Consider the following 21960-nt stretch of genomic DNA (forward strand, 5'->3'; position numbering starts at 1 on the left):
TTGCTCATGGATAGGAAGAACAAACATTGTGAAGATGGCCATTCTCCCAAAACTCTTATACAAATTCAATGAAATCCCAAAAGAAATACAATCAACATACCTTATAGATCTAGAGAAATCACTCCTAAATTTCATCTGGAACCAGAAGAGACCTAGAATCGCAAAGGCAATTCTAAGCAGCAAAGGCAAAGCAGGAGGCATCACAATCTTTGACTTGAAATTATACTACAAAGCAACAGTAGTAAAATCAACATGGTATTGGAATCAAAACAGAGGCAAAGATCAATGGAATAGATTAGAAGATACAACCACAACTACAAACACACTCAACCACCTTATCTTTGATAAAGGAGCCAAGCAGGTTCACTGGAAGAACGACAGTCTCTTTAATAAATGGTGCTGGAAAAACTGGCTCTCCATTTGCCGAAAACTAAAGCTAGACCCATATCTATCACCATGTACTAAATTAAAATCTAAATGGGTCAAAGATCTGAATATTAAAACAGAAACACTAAATCTATTGGAAGACAAATTGGGTAGAAACCTTGGAGACATAGGAGTAGGTAGAGAATTCATGAACAAGACTCAAACCGCACGGGAAATACTTCCCAGAATCAATAACTGGGACCACTTCTTATTAAAAAGTTTCTGCATGTCAAAAGAAATCTCCAGCATAGTGAAAAGAAAACCCACAAACTGGGAAAAGATTTTAGTGAACTCTCTCTCAGACAAGGGACTCTTGTCTAAAACATATAAAGAATTAAAGAAACTCAGACCTCCAAAATTCAAAGATCCAATCCAAAAATGGGCATCTGAGATGAATACACAATTCTCAGATGAAGAAATGCAAATGGCAAATAAATACATGAAAAAATGCTCATCATCATTGGTCATTAGAGAAATGCAAATTAAAACCACACTGAGATACCATCTCACTCCTGAAAGAATGGCCAGGATCAAGAAAACCAACAACAACAAATGCTGGAGAGGCTGTGGGGAAAAAGGAACTCTCCTGCACTGTTGGTGGGAGTGTAGACTGGTACAGCCTTTGTGGAGGTCTGTCTGGAGGTTTCTCAAAAAGTTGGGATTGGAAATCCCATTTATTCCAGCTATTCCACTTCTAGGCATATTCCCAGAAGAACTGAAAGCATCATACCACAGTGATATATGGGCACCTATGTTTATAGCAGCTCAATTTGTAATCGCCAGATCTTGGAAACAACCCAAGTGTCCATCAACTGAGGAATGGATAAAAAAGTTGTGGTATTTCTATACAATGGAGTATTATTCAGCTATAAAGAAGGATCACATTGAGATATTTATCAATAAATGGGCGCAGCTTGAGACCATACTCATAAGTGAAATAAATCAATCTCGCATGTATGAATACCGAATAGTTTCCCTAATGTAAGTAATGATTCAAATATATGAAAATATGTGGCAATCATGATTCCCCATTATGTGGCCTTGAAGCCTTATAAAAATTTCACTTATTAATTAGAAAGGCTTTATTCTGGGCTTCTTGATATGGAAATATTTGAAGCTATAGTATATGAAGTTTTATCCAAATATTTCAAGGAAAAAGACAGACACTATGGTAACTATTATTCTTTAAAAAATTATTTAGTTATTTCTTATGTTTATTTTAATTAAGGGAAAAATTTAAAAAAATTAGGATATATAATAGTAACTCTTTTCAATTTCCTATTAACTGGTTTTGAAGTCCTGTAATACTCCCACGATCTTGTTTTGACTGATTAGACTCTGTTCCATTCTGTGGGATAGTATCAAGTCTGAGGGTATAGGCAACTACTTTGAAGGCAATAAGATTCACTAAGATGCCCATTCTGGTTTGACTATTGTCTCCTTTGGAAGTCCTGTAATGTTTACAATGTCTAAGTTTTATTGGTCTTGTTCTCTACTGTTTTGTCCAACTTTATAATATCTAATGAGATAGACAAATCTTTTTAAGGAAACAAGAGACAACATTGATAACCATTGTTAATAACCGTGTACTCTGTTCTACATCATGTGCTATGTCTATCCTTGGTTTTGACTGACAGCTTTGTTCTGCCATATTTGACTTTATTCTCCCCCCCCAAAAAAAGTAATAAGAACTAAGGAGTAATAAAATCCAAAATGTGTAAATTTTGTTGTAAAAAGAGAGGAAGGGAAAAAAAAGAGCTCTAATATAACAGCAAGTGTGTATAGGGGTATTGAATAGCTGACTATATTAATGTTTTTGGATCATTGAACACAGCTGTTTGCAGTCTCTCTGTTTGAATGTCTACTTTGTATTCTTTGATACTGTGATTTGAGCAACTATTTCCAAGATGATAATATGTAATCTATTAACAGGTGATTTCTTACTGTTATTTTTTTTTTGTAGTTCTGTATTATATGTAACCTTACACTGCTTTGTTTTGTTTTGTGTTTTTCTCTTTTTCCTCTTAAATAAAAAAAAAAGAAAGTTACCAATAATAACTCCTGACATGACTGTTGGGAAAAAGGAACCCTTCTCCATATTGGTGAGAGTAGTCTGGTACAGCCACTGTGGAAGACATTATGAAGTTTCCTCAAAAAACTAAGACTACTGGTTCCATTTCACCAAGATATTCCCTTTCTGTGTATTTTCCCCAGGAGAATTTTAAAAGTCATACCTCAGTGATATATATGCACAGTTTGTAATTGCTGAATCTTGGAAACAACTCAAAAGCCCATCAACTGAGAAATGGATAAAAAAGATGTGGTGTTTTTATATAACAGAGTAGCACTCAACCATAAAGGATGATAAACTCGAGGCTTTTATAGGTAAATGGATGCAACTAGAAACCACACTCAAGTGAAATGACTTCCACCTGTCAACACAATATTGTCTCACTAGAGTAAAAGCTGAAAGATTAAATGAGATTCAAAAGTTACAATAGATACAGTAAAGGGGATAGAAACTGCTCAAAAGGAAATTCTATTGTTTAATCAATCTTACACATCTGGATCTGGTAGCCTGAACAATTACTTTGAGAATAACAATATGCAATATAACAACCATTGTATAATTACTATCATCTTGTATTGAAATCCTACATTGCCATTGATTTGGTGTTGTTGTTGTTGCTGTCATTTTGGTTTTGTTGTTGTTTTTTAACTGCTTTTTTTTTGCTTATTGATTTTTCTGTCTTTTTTCTTTAAAATTAAAAAATAAAAGTACAGAGTTCCCATGTATTCTTTTCCTCAGGCACAAATAATCTCCTTTATTATCAGTATTCTACAGTTTGAGTCTTCATTTATACATTGTATTCCAAATCCATAATTTTGTTAAAGTTTATTCTTGATACTTTATAAATCATGGGTTTTGACAAATGTATCAAATTTACAGAATCGTATTCTTTCCTTTCAAATTTGTGTGTGTGTGTGTGTGTGTGTGTGTGTGTGTGTGTGTGTATGTGTGTGTTTTACTGGAGATTGTATCCAGGGTACTAAGACTGATTTATAATCCCGGTTGTTTTTTATCTTTTTTTAAATTTTGAGACAGAATCTCACTTAAGTTTTTAGCCTGGGATGGAACTTGCAGTCCTGCTGCCTATGACTTCCAGAGCTCAGGAATTAGAAAGTCTGCCTCCTACAGAATAGTTCTAATAACTTAAAATTACTTTGTGTTCTGCCCATTTATCTCTGCTTTTCCCAAAACACTGATAACCACTATCCCTTTCCTTGACCAATACTTTTGAGCTTCATAGAGCGTAATAGGATCAGGTAAGTAAGTAATCTTTCAAATTGACTTCACACAGTAATATGCATTTATGTTTCTTCCATGTCTTTTTATGACAGTTCCTTTCTTTAGCGCTAAATAACATTTCACTTTTCTGGATGTACCAGAGTTCACTTACCCATGTACCTACTGTACCAACTGAAGTAATTTTTGTTGCTTCCAAGTTTTACCAATTACAATTGAAGCTCCTGTAAATATCTTTTTGCAAGTTTTTGTTTGGAAATGTATTATCAACTCATGGGTAAATACCAAGCAACATAACTGCTGGATAACATTGTTTAAGTGCATTTTTAGTTTTGTAAGAAACTAAGTTTTCTCAAATGGTTGTACCACATTACATTCTCACCTGCTATGAATGAGAATTATTCTTACTCCACATTCTCATCAGATCTTGCTGTTGTTGTTTTGGGTGTTTACTCAAAAGGGTGTACAATGGTATCAAAGTGTTGTTTTAATTTACAATTTCCTTAAATAATATGAAATTGAGCATCTTTTTTCATACTTATTTATCTTCTGTTCATCTTCTTTTATTAGATGATTATGTCTTGCTTGTTTTTAATATTTCTTCTATTGTTGAGTTTTAAGAGCTCTTGCCACTTATCATTTAGATGATTTCTTCTAATCAATAGTTCAATTTCTTAATTTTGTCTTTTTAAATTGTGGAGAGCAAATATTTGTTCGAACACCAAATGCTACTCTTGAAAATATTAAAATCTCATTTTCTATTGCCAGAGAATTTGCAGTTTTGATTTTCTTATTAGTCACTCAATCCTCTTTCATAAAAGAAATTTTGTATGTGAATGGGGAGTAAGATATTCTATTTTATGAGGAAATATGTATCACTATCATTAACCTGGGCAAGTTGCTAAAACAACCCCTGAGAAGTTCCAGAGTTGGGCCAGGGATTTAGCTGAGTGGTGTAAGTGCCTGCCTGGCAGGTGCAAACTCATGAGTTTGATGCCTGGTACCAAAAGGAGAAAAAAAGGGAACTTTCAGGACTGAGAGACTGAAGATGTGTTCACGAGCAAAACCTCTGATGTTTGGATATCTGTAAATACAACATTTGCAAGGGTTGTTTTGTGATCCAGGGCATAGCTATCTTTTTACAATTGTAAAAGTAGGGAAATATTTTCCATTTATTTTGATTGAGGTTTCTCCTCCCCACCAGTAAATAACCTGCTCATTTCATTTCTTTTTTTTTTTAACTATCTTTTTTAGACAATATCTTGCTATATAATTTAGACTGGCCTTGAACTCACCATCTAGTCCAAGATGGCCTCAAACCCATGGCAATCTTCACACCTCAGCCTCCCAAATGCATCACATATCTGGAAAAAGCCTGTATATTTCAAGTTCAAGCTGTGTAATTCTGTCAGTACATAGTGGAGAAAAATTGTGAACATCAAAATATTTAATGTGGAAGGACCGGGGAAAAATTATTAAATAGGTCATAGACTAGGAGGGAGAACTTTACTTCCTCAGTCTCCTTGTAATAAGTCTGTGGCTAATGTTGTGCATTAGATATGAATCCTTTCACTCTAAAAGCCTTGTCCCTAATTTCAGAATTCCTTCCTTTTCTTTTTCTCTTCACTAAACGCTCCTCGAAGAATTTAAGACTACAGTTAGAATGCATTACATTTGCATTGCTGCTGCCTAGGATTTCCAGCATTCCTCTGCACAAATGATTTAAACCAGAAATGCCCTAGAAGTTTCCTAACCTCCTTGTCAGACAAAGCATGGGTACTCCTTGGCTGAAGGCTTACGAATTCTGGATGATCTCTGTTTTGCCAGGTCAAGGGTACTACTTATCATCACTCTCCCTTACTGGCAAACCTCAAGTTAATGTGGTCCTTTCACTTGTTTAAATGCATTCTAGAAATTCTTGAGAGACAGGTCTGATAGCAAGAAACTGCCTTAGAATTTCTATTCTATTGTTTATAGAACTTGAGATTCATTGTCCTTTTATTTCCACTGCTTCCTTCTGACCCCAGGGTTTCAGACACTGTGATTCAGTTAATGTTCCCATGTTGATAATGTATTGTTTCTCTTGCTGTCTTCAAGATTTTATTTCTAATTTCTACAATGTAAATATGCTGGTACTTGGTTCATTCAGATGAAAGTTTCTAAAATGTCAAGTTACCATTGTACTTTTTCAGTCATCGCATCCTTATCTAGGCTGCTTCCTTTCTTTTTAGTACTTCTGTTGTTGCATTCATCATTATTTCCAGGGTTTGTGTACCTTCAGAAATAGAAAAATCTTTGATATCTTTTTCAAACTAGAAGGTTAATTTATATCTGGATCATCACATTCTCATGCTTGAATTGTAAGGGGCTAGAAAGTATTTGAGAAAAACAAGCAGGAGGCTACTATAGTTTTCCATATAAACTGGGGTGGTAGCAATGGAGATAGAAACAATGATATTTCAGAGATAACACAGACAAGACTCACTGATGCACTGATGCCGGGAATTTCTGGCTTTAGTCATTCAATGAATGGCAGTGTCACTTAAATTTAGAAAACATCTCCTTGTATTCATACTTGGAATAAACTCAGCAAAAAAACACATCCCTGTCTGAAACACATGGGCTCTGAGCTTCCATTCCTTCATCTGAAGCAGGACTACACACTCAGAAAAAGTGTATTCCATTCTACCTACTGGTCCTAGACACTCAGATTCATAATTGCGGCAAGGCTAAGCCCCTCACAGTTGCATGTAAATTAAAGCTACTAATTGACTTGAGTCTTCAACGTACACTTGGTTTTCATTAACTTTCACATTAACAAGAGACCAAAAGGATTCTGCAGTTAATAGCTGCATTGATTACATAATGACCTTAAAAAGCTAGCAGTTGAAACCCTATTTTACTGCCACTATGTTTCTGAGGTTCCCGGTAAAACTGTCCAGAAACTCACCGACCATGATAACACAAGATGAATCTTAGTTTCTGGACAGTTTAATTCTGAGATCTCCAATATAGTGAAACTGAACATCAACTCTGTAGGTTTTTACAGTTAATCTTCAGTGGGGTGCTATACACACCAGAAGTTGCTGAACAGACAAGACTCAATACTGGTAAGAAGGAAAGAGATTTTTGGAGATTAACAGGCTAAATAAAGGTAAAGATATGTAATCTCCATGAACATTTGTTTTCTCACATGTAAAATGGGAGAACAATATAACAAATTGAGATAACGCAAATTTAATCAGCAGTTAAAATGCTCTATATTGTATAAAGTATTACATATTTCTGTTATCATCATTAGTCTCCCTCATGCTGTTTCTTCTGTTCTTGTACAGTACTATGCATACTGAGCTAGGAGGGCATCTTATCCCTTGCCTATTCTCTCATCTTTGTGCTCTCTGATCTAGGTTTCAAAGATGCTCAAACTTGCGGATGACAAAGAAATACTGCTAGAAGGTAACAGAATGAATGATTCTGTTCTACAAAGAGATACCATGGTAGCAAGTAAACTTCCCATATATTTCCAAAGAAAAAAAGGATCAGCAGGTATGTTCCCAACTCTCCTCCCCAGTGGACAGGTGTGAGTCTGTTCTAAAGCTTATATCTCTCTCTGATAATTTTTCTTGACAAGCTACTGCCTGGTAAGTGTGAGGTCATGAGTTCAATCCCTGACCCTGGTAAAAAAAATTAAAAATAAAAAAAAAAATTCTTCACATTGAGAAAATTTCTGCCACCTAAGAGATTGGTCCATTTTTAGGATATTATCTACCGCAATATTTATGCTTTCCTCTGTGATAACTTTCACAACACAAATTTGCAGGTTTCACAATGGAAAGATAGACCCATAATTCATGTCCTCTCTAGCTTTGAGAGGTTTGTTTGAAATGGAGTCTCCCAGAAGCCACAAGTATAGTCAAAATGACCAAATTCAGTCTCTGAGCATTTTAGCAAGTATTTTAATGGGCAGAATTTCCTGACTCAAGCATAGAGAGGCCATCTAACATCCCCTTCAGTAACACTGTGTAAGAATCCAAATCATTGATTTTCTGAAGTGTTTCTGACTCCAGAAATTGTGGGTACACACAGCAGAAACAACCCATCCACTCACTTTTCCAAAATAGTTCAAAATATAATTTGAAATCCCAATTCCCACCCTGCCTTCAATTTACCACTATGTTCAGATTCTTAGTCCTAGTTTAGTTATAGGCTATATTAATGGCTTACTAGGCCTCTTGAACATGCCTAGATCGTGGAAAATAACAGAAACCTAAATAATGAGCGTTTTTCTTGGATTCTACTTTGTGAGAATGACCCATTTCTGGAAATTTTCAAATCTTCTATGAGTTGAGTGTGAAATAATTCAGATGTTGACATTTGTGGTGTAAGTGGACAGCACTCTCAGTTCTAGATCTCAAAGTGTAGTAAACAAACTGCAGAAAGAATGAGAGCATATAATTTCCATATAAATAAATAAATGAAGAAAAATCCAGATAATTTTAATTCTGGTCTTTGCCTCTTCACTACCCATGACCCTTTGATAATAGCATTAGCTACTGAGTTTCACATTAGAGTTGATACACAGGGAGCATTTGAGTACATTCCATTTGTGCTTCTTGAGGATAATGCCAGGTTCCAATTATTACTTCTTGAGAGACAGAAGTTTGAAGCTATCATCCAGGATAGACCTTCTATTGCGCCGTAGCTTTCTTTGCCGACGCTGGTACCAGATCACACCACCAAGAGCCAGAACAACAAGTATGAGGATAATGCCCACGGCAATTAAAACAGAAGTTAGTATCTCAACATGTCTTATGGGGATCTGCATGCCCAGCATCTTCACATTACCCTCTGCAATGTCTCTTAGGATTGCTGCTGAAATGGAAGGGAGAGAAAAAATGGGGAGAGAAAAATAAGGAGTACTCTAAAGTGTCATTTTTTGTAGCTTTATCCTGGAGAAACAAGTCCATCCAAATAGAGTGAGTTCACATTCTATCACTTACTATTCTTATGACAATTCACTTTTCATTTCTTAGCTTCTCATACAGAAAATTACTAGACCAACAATTTTGAGGGTTGTTCTGCCATTGTAAAACCTTTTTAACACATGAAAGATTCTGAGTAATGTGTGTATGTACACTATATATATATGCACATAAAAATATACACATAGAAAGTGTATGTATACACAAGCATATGTAGACACAAACACACATCATATATAAAATAATGACCTATTACAAATTGTGCTACCATAAACTTGGGTGCACATATGTCACTGTGGTATATTATCAATTCTTCTGAGAATATACCCAGAAGCAGCATAGCTAGGTCAAATAGGAACTTTTGTTAAGTAACTATCACCTTGTTTTGAAAGCCTATATCATTACTGTTTTGGTTTTTTTTCTGTTATTGTTCTTTATTTGTCTTTTTTGTTTCTTATTTTTCTCGTATTTTCATTATTATTTTGTTTTTCCCTCTTTAAAATAAAAAATAAAATAATGAGATTCTAAGGTTGAAGGAAATGAAGTCTGAATCCTATCATTACAAGTTTATTTTATCTCTTGCTAACTTCTTTAGGTTATGCCCTAGGATCTGGTTAATAGTTCATAAGATATATAGGCAAATCATTAAGACTTCTGCAAACACTCAAAACCTCCCATAGTAAACAGATGTTCTGTAATTGCTTGTTCACTAGCATACATTTTTTTTTAATCTCCTACTCAAGTTACAAATGAGATAGACACTGCAATTTGGACCTATGTTACAAAGAACAAACATCTCTGTTTTCTCAAACGGCTAAAATGTTAGTTCCAAAGATTTAAGTGTTTGGCATTCCATGGAAGAAGGGGAAAGATGCCATAATAAAAGTAACCGTTGAAAGCCATCTGGTCTTTGTTAACATTATCTCGGTGGGAATCCATGTCTGTGCCACAGATTTTTCATGCCTAACCGAGAAGTTCTTAGTTTTTGTTTCCTCTCACACATTAGGTAAGAGGCTAAGATACCATCCTCCAACTGGGTATGAGGCTGTTCTCCCTGACTCCAGAGTCTGGGAGTGGAAACCAGAGAGAATAAATGTGCTGAGCAAAGCCAAATCTGGTCCCCTGACATCTGAAGTTTTAGAAAAATCTCAGGACACTAGTATCATTGTGCCCAGCTTTTATTCATATGAGTCCCGCTTGCTAGGAGCACCATACACAAGCATATATAAATACATACTCCACATGCAACTTCTCAGTTGGTACCTACCTTTTCCAGTCTCTTTGGTGGTGGTAGTGACAGTGGTTAAGTATTCTGGTGAAAAAAAACAAGATGTTATTTCCTTTAATTTTTCTGTCATCCTATAGGATTCCCATGGGAGGTTGGTATTGGTTGTGGAAATCTTTTGGCATATAGAAAGCAAAAATGAAAATGAAATTACCTACTTTACACTCAAAGTCCACACCAATATGTTGACCTAATTTTGATTAGGGACACAGAATATGAGCAAAAGTTCAGCATCAGGAGGCTAAAATGTAACTGACTTCTCTGCCACTATTTACATGTTTCTTGGTACCTTCTCTATCACCATTATTGCTTTTTTTCCTACTGCCTCCAATCTTCCTTCAAGAAGCCTCTGGTCCTATTCAAATTCATTCTACACAAACTCTTAGAACACTATTTTTCTCCCTTGTTTGATGAGACTGACCCCTGTCTCAGGTCTGCATCTCAATTACCCTCTCACAATACCTTGTTCCATTCTTTTTAGTACAGTTCTATCTCTTTTACATCTCATATTGTTTGACTAACAAAGCCAAAACAATTTTTACTACTATTATGTACTTGTTCCCCTCACTTTTTTTCTTTATTCTCTTTAATGCCTAGCTTGGTCTTGCTCAGTGTCCACCAGGTATACTGAACCATCCAACACTCAAGCCTCATAGTATCTGGACCTTTTAACTCTAGTGCTTTCAAATTCACTCCAATTCTACCACTCACTTCCAAGATTATACTATACCTGTTATCCAGTATTGCTCCATCTCACAAATAAGATATCTAACAATAACTTCCTATTTTTGTGTTATCACTCTATTAGCATTTGTTCACTCCTCATTGTTAATGAGGTTTTTTTTTTTTTTTTTTCAGATGGGCCCTCAAGCTTCATGCAGTAATGGAGCAACTGAATGTAGAGTTTGTGACTGTAGCTTGTTGTCTAGCACTGGAATTGGCAGTGTGAGTGCTGCACCCTCCCTGGAGTAGGTAACTGGCATACATTTTAAGGGAGGCAATGAGGTGTGTTTTTTCCCTCTTCTGCCCTTTTTGTTCTTGCTTTCTGTGGCTGCCTTGAATGGCTTCCCCTTAGCCAAGCCACCCTGCTGAGTATGGACTGAAACCTCCAAAACCTTAAGATAAATAAACTTTTCCTTGCCTCACTTTGAGCATCCGGTATTTTGTCTCAACAATGAGAGAAATGTAATCAAGACATAATTGGATACCAGTGGGGTGAGGTCAAAGCTAACTGTACCTGATCATGTGGTTCAAGAGCCTTTGGGAATACCTTGGGGGAAGAGTTTGGAAGTTTGGAGACCTGAAAGAGTGGTGCTGGAACAGCTTTGGCTGTTTTGCATGTCTATTCTGGTCATAACTCAGGAGACCAAAAGACTGATGGAAAGCCTGCTGATAACGACCAGACTCTGGTGGTTTCTGCTGGAAAGTAGGACTGTATTGGTTATTAGAGTCCAGATGATGTGTTATGGCTTAGTAGAAAGTGTGTCTGCATTTTGCTCATGTCCAGAGACTTTGCCTGAGACCAAGATTAGGGACAGTAAACTAACTAATCTGTCAGAAGAAATTTCAAGGCAGTGGAATGCTGAGGTTGTGGCATGGCTACGGTGGGGGTGTTTATGCAGATTTATGTTGTGAATGAAGAACAAAGAGCCCAGCAGGGTGATTCAAAATGCTGTAAGTTTGACCAGAAAGCTGTGGACTACAAAGATAGAGCTGAGACCTTTCTTGATAGTTGAGAAAGAACAGAGGAATAAAAAAATATGGCCTGAGGGCATCCTGGAAATCAGTGGGTCTCCACCCTTTGCAGCCTCAAAACTGCAAAAGTAAAAGCATTTTCTCAGAAGACAAAGCTGCAGAATATTAAAATAAATAAGACAGATGCAAGCTTCAGCGCAGCAGTAGAAAATGAGAAATATTGTTAGGGGGAATTCCTGGAGCAAGGAATGGTCTATACTAATACCTACTTGGTCAAGCATGGTCTATACTAATACCTACTTCTTCTTAGATCAGAAGTGGTGTAAGTAGCTTCTTGGTAGTACCTGATTTGTATAGGCTAGATAAAGATGACCCATCTCAGGGAGCTAGATCTTACCTTTTCTCGATAAGACAGTAAAGAGGGTCTCCATTCCAGCATGAACGTGGTCAGTTACATGGCAGTGTATTAGCCATGTCCCAGAGTTGCTGGTCACCATCTCCACAATCTCAAAAGTCCCTGGAAACAGATCCACCACATCTGCACGGTAGCTTTGTCCACTCTGTGTGATCGATTGGAAGTAGGGTAGAGGAAGTGAAGCACATAGCAAACACCTTACAGCTTTATAGGAACTGAAAGTCTATCATGTTCACACCAGGGACATGAGATTCCTAGACCAGAGAGTAGGTTTAAACATCTACTTTTTCATTTCTCCTAAAACTTATTAACATTAATTAAATTAATGAATGACATTTTCCTAATTTTTCTTAGTTTTCTGAAGTAAAAGACACTCTACATTTCCTTTAGGGGACTCAAGATTAATATCTCTTTATCTTTTCTTCTTTTTTTGCTGAAATTTGGAGAATTTGGCTTAAGCTTCTACCTGTATTAAAGGGCACATATTTCCTTTAAAAATAAACTCAATTTAATTTTTTTATCTTTGTCAATATTTTTATTACCACTTCTATATCTTTAAGTCTCTATCAATACCTTCAACTCTGTGCTCTTTTCCTAAGGTGAAACGTTCTTTAAAACCTACCTATCATTCCATTGACGTTCTTCTTATAATTGATTATATTTTCAGAGATTCTGGTATATAAAATTTCTTGCTTTTATGATAATCTGTCAATGAGTCTCAAGTCCTTGACTGACACCCAAAGATGTTTATTGCTTCAATCCCATTACCTGGTAAATGAGCCTTTCTCAACCATGTTAGGAGAGAAAGCTAAACAGAGAAATGATGGACCTTGGTATATATAGCCAGGCAAGAATTTCCAGGTCAATTCTCTGTCTACTAGAAAACTTATCTTATTATTTGCTTTTCCTTCCTTACTCAATGATTACAGGCACTCCTTTAACCAATCCTAAGGAGTTTAAAACTATTTCCAGCTTACCTGATAGAGGAAGCTTTCTGCATGGAAATGGACGGTGTGTAGATCAACAGTTTGGCCCATGGCCAGCATGTACCAAGCAACTCTTTCTCCTTGGTACATGGTAAGACCCTTGAGGTTGGCATAGAGCTTCCCATTGATGGCTGTGAAAGAAAAAAAAATGGTCTTGTGTCTCTCCCTTTGACTTTGCCACATCTCTAGGTCTAGCTCCCAATACCTCTGATGACAGCAAAAGGCTCCTAATTTGGTTCATGCCTATTTCATTTATCTTCCTCCAATTTTTCATTATTGTTAGTAAGAGGTATCTCTTTACATAACTAATTTGACCTTGTCATTCTGTTGCTTAAAATATTTCAATAACTCCCTTCTTTCCTAAGGAGCAAGTCCACGATTTCATAGCTCAGCCAATAAAGTCCTTCAAACCACCTGCCCAGACCTATCTTCCACTACCCAACACATTTATTCCAATTAGAATGATTTCACCACTGTATTCCAAATAATTCATACATATTATTTGTGTCCTTTTATATTTAAACTTCTTCCCAGAAATCCTGCTTCTTTTTGTCCATTTTTGCAAAACTCAATCAAAACCTCCCCTTCTGCAAGAAAACTTTCCTGGTCTCCTGCTTCTTCTCCATATCTGTAATTCCTTACACCTACTTGCACCTCTAAAGTCCTCCAGTACTAGTGGAACACAAATTACTAGAACATACCAAAAACTGCCTTCTAAATTTCATTATCTTTAAGATGTGGAAATTCATATACCCAACCAAGCAGAAAATAAATGTTTGTACTACAGTAGTATAGCTTCCTTGTGTGTTTTCAGAGTAATGAACAGATATCTTACCCTTCAATAAATGTTTTGCAAAACTATAACAGTCATTTAATTAATATTATTAATGCATGAGCTTCCTCATTTTTCTTTTCCAAAAATGCATCCTGTGTTTCAAAGACACCAAAGTAATTATTAATGTTTTAGTTCACACTGGCACTGGACTTGAGCCAGAACAATTTTCTCCCACTGTTTATCTTCTTACTAAGGAAAGGTAATGTCTACTTTATTTCTCAAGAACAGAAATAAGATAAGGTAAAATTATAGTCTTCTCTTTGATTATCGTCACTTAATTGTGAATTTGGCAGAAGAACCAACATGCTCAACTCAGACTCTTCTGGATCTTTTCCCTTTCTTATAAGTCTATTCAAAGAATGAAGTGCAAATTGACTCTCTACTTCACTGAGTAAGACTGCTTCTGGCAAGGATCAAGATATTGTCCATCTAAGTCAGTGATAAAGTAGAAAATCTATCTATTACAAAGGAGTATGAGCAAGCACACTTAGTTGTAAAATTAATTCAGTTTTTCAGTTAGCCTTCCCAGTGATAAAACATACATTTGATCATAAGCATCTCTCAGTTTAATAATCAGGAAGAAAAGAGGAGAAGGTTATTTATTTGCCTCCTTATACTCCTTAATTATTTATTTTTATATATCAAGAGCCAGCACTCAGAAAGTAGTCAAAATTATCTTTTGTGTAGATATAGTAGGCAGATTAAAATCTGTAAAGTTAGGATGAATGGATTCATAAACAAAAAGATGAATGTGAACATTACTCTAACTCCTGCATTAGGACCTCACTGTGCCCTCATTCCGTTTTTTCCATTTATTTCTCTCATTTGACAGAAACTACAAAGCGCAATTTGTGAGCTGTCTGTTCAAATGTTAACCACTCATTTCTCCATCAAGTTGAAATAGATTTTACTATGAGACAATGAGATACTACTTCTGGGTTCCATCAGAGTCCTCGTTAAATCTGCACCTCATTCTCAGATCAAAGAAATGTTGAACTAGAAGGGGTTATGAGAGATCACTTCATAAATTCCACGGCATTTAAGCTTTCCCTATTATTTGATACTTTCTCTTCTTTTTGAAAAGCTACCCAGACAGGTAGAGCAAAGAGAAGATTCAATGCACAATTTCCCTCTAAACCTACTTAAGAATCAAGATATTCTTCCTTTTATGTGGCATAAAGCCAGTACGTTGCTTCATGAATCTCTCTTCTCCAATAATTCATTTATATGTTTTTTTTCTTGGTGCTAGGGATTTAACACAAGACCTTGCATATGCTCATCAATTGCTTGAACACTGTGCTATGGTTCAGCCATAATTATTCCACCTGTAAATTGAAATTTTATTTTAAAAACAGACAACCTGTTGAAAAACCAGATCCCATACTCAGGATGGTAATGAAATAACGTAAGAGACTAAATTTAAATTTTGAAACAAAGATATAAATAACAACATAAATGTCCATTTGTCTTCTCCAATATATTAAAAATTTGTTTGTGTCACCATCACAACACTACAGAATTAGTATACTGTTGAATACCAAATCTAATCTGGAGCAGCTATATGCTCTGAATTTATAAATAAATATAAATATAAATAACAAGGATATTTCCAATTCATCCTCATTCTACTTCCAACCATTCCATAGTTTCCAGAATTATGTTCCCTTAGGTAGTAATGGATTTATCAGATATCCACATGCAACCAAGCAGAGAAGACATTTTTGAAAAATGGCTAGTTTATTTTTTTTACGTACCATGCATTTTATTGCTCTCCAAGAAAGTCTCATTCTGTAGCTTAGCATGGCCTGGCTCTTGGAGCCCATAGGTTGCCAAATTCTCCTCTAGATACCAAGACTGGTTTTCATCAAAGATCAAAAACAACAAAGCAAATTCCCGATCCATGTCACTTCGTGCTCCATGGGGCCCCAAGATGCCTTTTCGGCAGATAGTCAAGGGCCCTACTAAGCCACTATACAGGTCCTGAAAAAAGAAGGAAGAGGGAAAGAAAGATGGGATTGTTCCTGAGTGGCACTGCTCTGCAAGGAACCACTATGCCCCTCAGCATCTCATCAAAATGTCTTACAGCACCTCATCATTATGTCTTACATTTATGATCATGCTACTATCATATGTTATTTGAAAAAATTCTTGTAATTGTTTGTAACATAGATAAGATGTCCTATATAACTATACTTTAACTATTCACTGCTAACTTCAATGTTAACTATTCATTGATCTTTAAATTAACCATGAACTTCCACAACTCAATGTTTTTCCAAGCTGTTCCCTCTGCCTACAAAGCCCTCTTTTCCTCTACATCACATATCTAATGACTTTTAAGGTTCAAAGATATGTAGCTTCCATTGTGATAACGTCTTAACTTTTCTCTTACTCAACTAGTTTATCTTTTTTGAAAGTGGAAATGTATCTCAACATGTGTATCCTTCAAAGCACCAAGTAAAATGTCCAAAATGTATTAGACAATAAATGATTGCTGAGGGAATTGGGGTAAAAAGACGAATCAACATATACTGTGTATTGGAAAGAATTCTTTATAATGAATGTGATCATTATCTATATCAAAATTGAATCAAAATTAATTAAAATAAAATAAATATTATTAATTAATCTCCTCTTGGAAAAAAATTGATTATAGGCTAGACAGATTTTCCAGAAGAAGCAGCAGAGGCACATTGAATTTTTAAAAGTCATTCTAAAAGGAAGTTAGAGGCAAATCAGAACTAGAGCTCTAATTCTTATAGCAATCATTTCCAACTTTTTGAATGATAGTATATTATCCTGTGGAACACAAAAAGAAGAGACGAGGAAGAAAATATACAGAAGAAAATTACTCTTTCTTTTATTCCTCTTCCCAACTACTGAAATGAGCTTAGCATTTCATATAGTATCCCCAAATTGTAGGCTATAGTATCTTGCCCCTGGACTTCATGCTACACATTTTTGCTAGGTTATCTTTTGCCAGGCAGACCCCCCTCCAGACAACCAATCTTGTATTTACCTTGATGGGATCCACTGCAGAATAATAGATCCAGGAAACACATGCAGAGTCATTTGGTCCAGGGCCAGAGCTCTCTGGGATGTTCCACTGGTAAGTGAGCACTTCACCTAGGAATGGCAATAAGGAATATCAAGTTGAACCAGATAAGAAATTTAGGTCAGAACCCAGTTATCCTTAAAATTCTGTGGTAGGGAAATGCCAACAACTTTACAACTTTTAACTTCCATCATTTCCACATCAGGCTCCGTTTTATTTTTATGAAATTTTGAAAAGAAAATTCCTCTAGGGACATTCTCAACAATTCTGTCCTCACATTTAAAGGTTCAGGTTCAAACCTTTAGTAATGTAGCTCTGCTACTAATGTCCTCCCTTTTTTAACTGTTCTGATCTATTTTCCTCCTCTTGTAAAAACAAGATAAGATTTTTCTGACTCTCTATGGAATCTTTCAGGTACTTTCCTGATGTAACTTGTGATCTAAACATTGACATATCTAAAACAGGTAATTCTAGCCAAACCTCCATTTTTTACTAAACTCTAATCCTAATTTTTCAATTTGATCGTAGACATCATTTGAAAGTTTTATTGATGGCATCATAAAACTGAAATTTTTGAGTTAGAGATGTAGCTCAGTGGCTTAACATTTGATTAGCAGGTATGAAGCCCTGGGTTTAATCTCTAGCAACAACAAAAACAAAACAATTTAAATTGTTAGGAACTCATCTCCATCAGAAAACATTTTTCCTAAAACTACACATCTATTATATATCGATAACATCATCACTGTCCTAGTTACTCAGATTCAAAACTTCAGTCTTCTTTGCCTCCTTAACTTCATCCATTCAACATGGAACAAAATAGCGGGTCTTATTGATTCTACCTCTATAATGTGTTTTATAACCATCCTCAACTTATTCGAATTGCCACTATTATTGTCTTAATTTAGACTATTTTCTCACCTAAACTATTGCAAAATCTCCTAAGAAGTCTGTTTCCCACCAGTCTTGGTCGCTCTAATCAAGTTTCCAATTGCTGGCATATTAATCTTTTAGTAAATTTTGTTGATATATGTATCAAATTGTCACATCGTAACATATATATGTAAATAAAATAATACACAAGTAAAAATATTACCTATAAATAAATGATGTTTATAATTCAGTGCTTTTTACTTCATTTGCTGAATTTTATAGCCACCAACATGATCCATTTTTTCATCCCAACACCACCAAAACAAACCTCTATAACTCTGTCACGCTATAATCTATCCATCATCTTAAAGAAATAATTCAAATGTTTTCTGTCTCATCCTGAACATTTCATGTCAATGGAATTATACAGTGGATTAGTTTCTATTAATAGAATATTTCATTTTGACTAATGTGTTCATGGTCCACTCATGTTGTACCATATATCAGTAATCAATTGTATTTTATTGCCAAATATCCCATTTTGTGAGACTACTGTATTTTTATTCATCCATTCACCATTGGATGAACATCTAGGTCATTTCTACTATTTGTTTATTATGAGTAACACTGTTACAAGGGCTACAAATGTACCTCAGTGGTATGTACAGTGCTTCTCCACTATATGCAGTGCCCTATGTATAATCCTCAGCACAGAAAAAATGACTAGTGTCAATATTTGTGTGCAAGTATTGGTGCTAATGTTACAACTTTATTTTTTTAAGTGTATACATTGAGGTGGAATTTACTGGCTTATATAGTAACTCAGTTTAACCATTTGAGGAATACCCAAAATACTTTCCAAATTAGCTGCAGAAGGACTGAGCACTATGAGGGTTTCAATGCCGCAATTCTTTTATCAAAACTATTTTTCCAGTTCATAGGTGTGTCGCAGCTAACCTAACAGGTTCTGGAAGTTCTGAACTCTACCCAGTCAGGAGCAAGGACTCCAGTGTCATACTCTGGAGGTGCATACCAGCTACCTTCATGGTCTAGAGGCTCTGAAATCCTTCTATCCAGGTGTAAGGCCCTGGCACCATATGCAGGAGTGCATCCTTGCTAGTTGCATGGAGGATCCAAGCTCTGTGCAGCCCAGAATTTCATCACAATCCATTGGGGGAATACCTGGCCAGCCTCAAAGGTCACAGAGGTACCAAGCCCTGCTTCACACAGAGCCCCAGAGCAATCCATCAGGGAGAAACCAGCCTAACCAACAGGTCCTGGAGATTTTGAGCTCCACATATAACAGCACAAGGTCACAATGCCATACTTCAGGGATGCACTCCAGCTAGCACACATGTCCTGGAAGATCTAAATTCCACACAGCCAGAAGCAAGGCCCCAGCACCACATTCAGAGGGCTCATGTTGGCTAGCCACTTGGGCCCAAGAGATGCTGAACTCTACTTAGCTAGGTTCAAGGCCTCTGCACCACACTCTAGGGCCACATGGGTCCTGGAGGTTCTGAACTCCACCCAGCCTGGAACAAGGCCATAGTGCCACAATCTGTGGATGGATCCTTGCAAGCTGCATGGAGGATCCAAGCTCTGTGTCAACGATAGGTGTCAATGAAAAACCAGGGGTCAGGGCTGGGGATTTAGCTCAGCAGCATAAGTGCTTGCCTTGCAAGCAGGTGGTCATGAGTTCGATTCCCAGTACTGATAAAAAGGAAATAGGCAAAAAAAAAAAAAAAAAAAGAAAGAAAGAAAAGAAAAGAAAAGAAAAAGAAAAACCAGGGGTCAATATAAATGACATAAGATGACTACAGAAATGAGAGCAGAAATTTTTCCAAAGATAGGAAATGAATCTGACATACAGATAAGTGAAGCATATTAAAATCCCAATAAGTCAAAAGGAAAATAAATCTTCACTCATACATATAACAATTAGGTTCTCCAAAATTCAGCACAAGAACAGAATAGCAAAATCCATCAGTGAAAAGAAATAGATCATCTATGAAGGAAAGCCTATCAGAATCACAGCAGACTTCTCAACACGAACATTCAAGTCAACAAGAGCTTGGAGTAAAATATTTCAAGTCCTGAAAGAAAACAACTTCCAACTCAGACTGATGTACTTTCAAAAAAGTATTTTTCAAAATCGAGGGAGAAATAAGATACTTCCATGACAAAGAGCAATAGAAGAAATTCAGGACCACCACACCAACACAAAAAGAGTACTAAAAGATATTCAAGAAAGAGATAAAGGTACCTACAATTTCAAGAACAGTAGAAGGAAACCACTAATCAGGGAAAACAAACAGAAAAAGTAGAAAGCCAACAATAGAAAGATAACATGACAAGGATAAGTCAGTACATATCAGTTATAACCACGAATGTAAATGGCCTCAACTCACCAATAAAAGGAAATAGATTGGCAGAGTGGATAAAGAAACAAAATCCAACAATATGCTATGTATAAGAAACACAGTTAACTCAAAAGAAAATTCATAGACTAAAAGTCAAAAGATGTAAAACAATACTCCTTGTGACAGGAACCCAGAAAAAAGCAAGAGTAGCTATTCTGAATGTAGACAATGTGAACTTCAAACCAACAACAATCAAAAGAGATAAAGAAGGTCACTACACACTTATTATGGGAAAACTTGAAGAGGAAGAGATTAAACTCATAACTATATATGTACCAAATATAGGAGAACCCAACTATATAAGACAGATCTTCATAGACATAAAAAATCAAATAAGTAAAAATACAGTTATAATGGGGACTTTAACACCCCATTGACAAGAAGAGACAGATCAATAAAACAAAAATAAGCGAGAAATAATAGAACTGAATCAGACTTGTGAATAAATGCACCTAGTAGATGTGTATCAAGTGTTCCAACCTAGAACATCAGAATATGCATTCTGTACAGCTGCAAACGAATTATTCTCTAAAATAGACTGTACATTAACACACAGAACATGCTAAAGAAGAACTGCAATAATCCCATTCATATTACCTGACCATAGCATAATAAAATTGGAAATTAAAGACAAAAAATCCACAAGAACCCCATAAACACATGGAAATTAAGAAACACCCTCCTAAGTAACCAACGGGTCACAGAAGAAACTGAAGAAGAAATTAAGCAATATCTACAAGCAAACAAAAATGCAAATAAAATTTACCAGAATCTGTGGGACAAAATGAAAGCAGTCTTGAGGGAAACTTATAGCAGTAAATTCCCACATTAAGAAATGGGATGAGCAAAAATAAATTACCTAGTGCAGCACTTCAAACTTCTAGAAAAAGAAGACCAAGTCAAGCCAAAGTCCAAAGAAGAGAGGAAATTATAAAGATCAGAACAGAAATCAATGCAATTGAAACTAAGAAAGAATTAATGAATTGAGGAATTGTTTCATTGATAGAATAAATAAAATTGATAAACCACTTGCTAACTTCATCAAAAAGAGGAAAGAAAAACTCAAAAAACACACGACTAAGAAATAAAAAGGATAAAATCACTGCAGACCATGTAAAAACACAAGATCATTAATACTCACTTCAAAAACCTTTATATATTTATAAGATACTCATGGTGACTATACTACTAATTCTATTAGTTCTTAGAAATGAACAGTTAATTCTCATATGACTATCTCAATTTTACATGTCTATGTCTGGTAATCTAATCAACCCTTTTGAAGGTAATAATACTTAGTAGAACAACCATTGTTAAATTCCTATCATCTTGTTTTGAAAACCTATAGTGTTACTGTTTTGCATTTGTTGTTGTCTCTTTGCTTTTTGTTTTTCTTCTTTGTGTCTTTTTTCTTAAATAAATTTTTAAAAAACTATTTTTCCTTAGTTTTACCTTTACCATCTTAGCAAATAAGGAGTATCATCTCATTGCAATTTTTATTTTCTTTTTTTTAATGGCTTATAGGTCACCTTCTCTTGCATTTACAGACCATTTAAAATACTTTCTCTGGGAAAATATCTGTTCAAATTCTTGGTTAGTTTGATTTTGTTTAATACAATACTTATTTTAAATTGACCTTTGATAACCAACAGAAAAGTATAACCAAAATTTATATAAA

At 35.6% G+C, this 21960-nt stretch overlaps 1 protein-coding gene across 5 annotated transcripts in view; it reads right to left on the minus strand.

The window, feature by feature from the left end:
- Positions 1–7672: 7672 nt before the first annotated feature.
- The window catches only part of Heph (hephaestin), a 90140-nt gene continuing 75852 nt past the window's right edge, over positions 7673–21960 (minus strand). For 4 of the 5 annotated variants that reach the window (XM_063245992.1, XM_013144529.3, XM_013144526.3 and 1 more), the window contains 6 exons: positions 16951–17057; positions 15686–15911; positions 13088–13227; positions 12093–12255; positions 9983–10027; positions 7673–8605 (listed from right to left, as the gene is read on the minus strand). In XM_063245992.1, coding sequence (XP_063102062.1) covers positions 8373–8605; positions 9983–10027; positions 12093–12255; positions 13088–13227; positions 15686–15911; positions 16951–17057 — 914 coding nt within the window. In that variant the 3' untranslated portion in view covers positions 7673–8372. The remainder of the gene's footprint in view (positions 8606–9982; positions 10028–12092; positions 12256–13087; positions 13228–15685; positions 15912–16950; positions 17058–21960) is intronic. The other variant, XM_013144527.3, reaches the window with a different exon arrangement.

This window comes from Cavia porcellus, unplaced genomic scaffold (assembly GCF_034190915.1).
Source record: "Cavia porcellus strain 051 isolate PalLab524CR breed Dunkin Hartley unplaced genomic scaffold, mCavPor4.1 scaffold_3, whole genome shotgun sequence".
NCBI lineage: Eukaryota > Metazoa > Chordata > Mammalia > Rodentia > Caviidae > Cavia > Cavia porcellus.